Raw genomic sequence first — 5,000 nt, forward strand, 5'->3', positions numbered from 1 at the left:
CAAGAACTTTCAAACACTCGAAAGATGAAAATGAAAGATTATTTCATAAGAGCTAAGGCAAAATAGATTGTAGTATAATTATTATTATTAGTAGTAGTTGAAGTATGATTTTTATTTTTATTAAAATTTATTATAACAGATAACAATAACTATATCATAAATAAAAAAAATTGTAACAAATCTGATAGTCGAAAGAAAAATAAATCGTGTTTCTCTTTCAGGCAATGCAGTCAGGTTGTTTTATTGGCTGAAAAGATCAAATCAACTGAACAACACATGGGCGCAGTTAACATGGCAAAAAGAATTGAGCAGTTACAGGAACGTTTAGAAGATGTGGTGAAAATAGGAGAACAAAGCATGAAATCTCTTCAAACTTCCTACAAATATGTTCTGGAAGAAATACTTAGTTTACGTCGAGAGATCAACGAAAATTTAGACCGACTGCAACAAGAAACAATAAGAAAGTTGGAGCAGTTGCATTCCAGTTTAAAGATTTCTTTCGAAAACGATAGCAAGCAATGCGTTGAATTTATTTCGAAGCTAAAGGGATATGACATTAACGGATCAGAAAATACTTCGTCTGAGCGATCGTTTATTATCTATAAAAAATGTCTAGATCAAACTGCCTCGGCAGATGTATTTCTCCGAAAACAATTCAGGAATGCAGACATTGAATTTCAGTACAACAAGGAATTGAAAACATTTCTTGATTCTCTCACAGAGCTGGGAAATATCACCATTCATGAAACTCTTCGCCTCGTTGACCCTTATAAGGTTTTAAGCATTAAGGAAAACTGCAAGTACAAGGTGCGGTCGGCAACTGATACGTTTACCTGTTTCACAGAAGGTATATGCGAGTCAGTCAATGGGGAATTTATCATTGCTGACCGCAACAATCAATGCGTGAAACTTCTTGATCCGGCGTTCAACCTGATAGAGCAATTACAACTACCTCTTTCGCCGTACTCCATTTTTAAGATATCATCTAACGAGATGGCGGTGGTTATTGGAAACCTTACTCCTGTAACACAGATTCATTTCTTACGAGTCGAGAAAGGAAAGATTTTAAAGCTTAATGTCATAAAACTGAACCATGAATGCAACGGTATCGCTTGCCACCAGGGCGACGTATTTGTTACGACTCCTACTGCAGTGTGTCATTAAACAATAGAAGGGCGGCTGGTGAAGAAGTTGTATGAGGATAAATATGGAGGATTTATGGGTATCATGTTTTTTTATATCAAAACCGAACGAAGTAACTAAAATCAACCAAATGTATGCTAATAAAAGAGTAAACCCAATTTTAGCTGGCTTGATCACAACATGCTCTTGGTGAGCTATAAGAATAATTTGATGTCCGTCGTCCGTCCATGATTGCGTTAGTGCATCCATCTTCGACTTTTTTAAACGACATCTCCTCCTGAATTGGTGAGCAGAATATAAAGAACGTTCACAGGAAAGTTCATTAGGATGTAAATTAAGAACTATTTTAAAACTTTTTTTTAATTACCTCAAGGGGTTAAATTAGTTTTATTTTAATTAAAACTTATCCCCTGAACAAGCAAGGCCCATAATTTTAATATTTTGAAGGTAGCATCGTGCCGTGGCTCTCTAGAAAGTTTGTGCAAATTAGGCCCATGGGATCAAGTAAGGTTCGATATATTATAGTTATGTAACATCAGATATTGGTCATCTAGAAAGTTTGTTCAAATAATGTCTCTGGAGTAAGAATGGTCACACTCGAGGGCCAACATTAATTATAGACACTTGAATATCAAAATAACTTTTAAAAAATCATCTATAAAATGGCAAGGCAAACAATTGTTAATACTGCTTGTTACATCGTATAGCGGTCCCCTACTTTATATAATTTTTTCCTCTTTAGTCGAAAGTTTTCTTAAATCAGGTTCTCGAGTATTATACAATTGTTCAGATGCGCATTCAAGGACCTAATGGTATAAAACAGCTTTGTGGTTATTTATACGAATGAATCCTTTACTATTTACTAAAAAAATTGGCAAACTCTCAATCAAATGATACTATTTCTTTGTATAACAATAGTCTAACTGTGTCTAGTATTGGACCACTAGATAACATTCTTCTAAATTCGATTTTCACATTCCAGCATAGAGCTTGAAACGCAAAAACGCATTAATAGTGGCATAATATTATTTGTAATCATATTAGTATAGCTTGGCGATCAAAGCCAAATACTGACATCAAGTGCTATCAAAATTTAGAATCAGTCCGCTATATTTACTGTTTATTTCTTGCATAACTGAGAAGCCAATTATTTATTTGTTATTTAAACATATTATTATGCTTAGAAATATTGCCAATGTGTTTGTGATGCTCATTATTATGGTGTAAAAAGAAACCAGTTAAAGTGAAAACAGTTGTATTTTTTAAATTAAATATATATGTTTATGTGTTGTATCGTTTGCATAAAATGTTATAGGAGTTGGAGTAAGCCCTGGTGGACAGAAGATCTATGTTACGGCCAATGAAACTGGCAAGCTCCTCACACTGACGAGGGATGGAGCAGTCACAGCCTCGTTCAAGGACCCTGCATTCGTACATAAGTACCCAATAAGTAACATACACATGACGAGCACAGGGCGGGTGTTTGTCTTTGGTAGCTCTGTAAGTCAGGTTGACACGGACGGCAAGAAAGTCCTCAATTCCATAACACTTGATATGCCCTCCCCCGGATCTGTCTACATCAATGAAGACACAAACAAGATGATTGTTGGATTGTGGAACAACGATAACGTCATTGTGTTCAAAACAAAAACAAAACTTACCTTACTTTTCATCATCTTCATTCATAACATAAGAAACTACCAATGACATTAATTATATACTCGATATATGTTTGTATTCCACATGTATTCATATATATATATATATATATTTATGTTACTCCAATATATTAAGTAGTCATCCTATATGCTTAGTTTTTGTATGGAACTAATATCTGACATTTCTATAACCCCCACAATCAGTGTTACATACTCATATTACTAGGCTAAAAGTTGTGTATACAAGCATTATGATTTGTTATGAAATTAGAACAAAACACATGCTGTAATGTGTGTAGCTATGTTCCTATGAAAAGGAAAGTGAACAACAAACATATCGAATGTTTATACAAAAAACACTACGACATTGCTTACTTTAAGCTTGGTTTATAATTGTGAAATGTTCTGAAATTACTAAACAGACCGTTTAAATTATCAACAATTAAATATACAAGTGGTGTGACTGTATTCATTTTCAGTATAATACCTTTCAGTTATACATTTTCGATTCAAGTTATGTTTTGCGTAAGACTTTTTAACTAATTTTGACTTTATAATAAAATTATTTTTTATGGCCTGTTGAGTCTACGTATATTGATCTTTGTTTCTTGCACTTGTAAAGTAACTGTGCATGTGATTTTCACAATTGCATCAATATTGTCATTAAGCAAGTGGTATTCACATAACCATGGATGGTGATATAGAGAATAGGTTAGTGTATTTTTGTACTTGAATTTATTCGACGAGCTCCAGAAAGGTTTTCACATCGATGCACTTACCTTATATTCTATTTGTTCGACTATATTTTGTAAAACATTCAACAACAACGCTTAATTGATTACAATAACATAGCTTATTTTGTGTATACATTTATACAGATCAATATCACCATGTGTGTACACAGCGTATTTGCTTTATGATCACTTATTCAATCAACGAATGTTTCTTGACTTTCAAGAGCTATTATTGTAACACGCAGTGTTTTTATAAATTTCGTTTATTAGTGTTTGTTGCCTACAACTTTGCTACCTCATTCTTCTCTGGATGCAAGTGTGTTTTATTCGCACCGGACACACGTACTTTTACATTGCTTTGTTGTTTGGTACAATGAGGCAAGTTTTTATTTTCGAATTTTCTTTACGATCCGTGCTATATTTCCGACTACTTTGCTTGTTTAGGTTGCCGCGGTCGTCAGCCACTATTGATTTAATCATATGCCAATCATTTTCCGAATACCTTTCTCATCATTTAACTCTGCATCTCATTTTCCTTTCAGTGTAAGAACGTGTTATCATTTGAGGTGTAATATAAAACACACATTTTAGCCGTCCATGTCCTCTTAGTATGCGCACCTCTTATTTGTCATGGCTCTACCCGAAAATATTTCGTTTCGTGCTTATAGTTGATGACGAAAAGCCCGAGACAGGAGGTCAAGAAGAATAAACTACATGTTAATGCAAACTCTTCTAAAGAATCATGCAAACTCTTCTAAAGAATCATGCAAACTCTTCTAAAGAATCGCCTTAATTTAATATCCATATTGGCAATTATTATTGAAATGCAACGTGCTGTGAGTATTCATGCATCCGTTTGTTCATACAGCATTTGTTAAGAATTTTTATTCTAGACAGTTGTTTCTGGAAGGTTAACATGGAAAAACGTATCTTAAAATGAACTCGTATTAATAGTATGTAATATAAGTCCATTAACTCTGAGACAAATGATCGAAGCGGAAGGTCAGTTTAGTATGCATCAGTGAGTTCCAACCAAACACTCCAGTTAAATGACTCGTAAATTACAAACGAAAGGTCAATTCAAGCGACGACTATATGTAACCCAATTATTTCAAGGGAGTTTTATAACCATATCGTGACACAAATAATCATACTCAGGGTAGGTTCAAGGATTTCTGGTTTAGGGGGGGGGGCGGGATATTGAAAGATTTGCTGGGGGTCCAGGGGAGGGGGCTGCTAGGGCCCATCGATGGTGCAGGGCAAAGGGGGTCCAGGGGGCGAAGCACCCCGGAAGCTCCACGATTTTAGTGATTTTGAAGGATTTGACAACCACTTCTCGAGCATGTCACGCCTTATGTACTTTCATCAAATTACCTTCTTATAATGCCAAAAAAGTGCATAGTTTATACGTAACACGGATGGATATAGCCGGAAGAAATGGAATAAAGAAGCACACACTGACGGT

General features: G+C 34.9%; 1 protein-coding gene across 1 annotated transcript in view; it reads left to right on the plus strand.

The window, feature by feature from the left end:
• LOC127836981 (uncharacterized) overlaps positions 1-3,715 on the plus strand; it is a 6,491-nt gene extending 2,776 nt beyond the window's left edge. The window contains exons 2-3 of the mRNA XM_052363659.1: positions 222-1,222; positions 2,459-3,715. Of these exons, the coding sequence (XP_052219619.1) occupies positions 222-1,164 (943 nt within the window). The 3' untranslated portion in view covers positions 1,165-1,222; positions 2,459-3,715. The remainder of the gene's footprint in view (positions 1-221; positions 1,223-2,458) is intronic.
• Positions 3,716-5,000: the final 1,285 nt, after the last annotated feature.

This window comes from Dreissena polymorpha, chromosome 7 (assembly GCF_020536995.1).
Source record: "Dreissena polymorpha isolate Duluth1 chromosome 7, UMN_Dpol_1.0, whole genome shotgun sequence".
NCBI lineage: Eukaryota > Metazoa > Mollusca > Bivalvia > Myida > Dreissenidae > Dreissena > Dreissena polymorpha.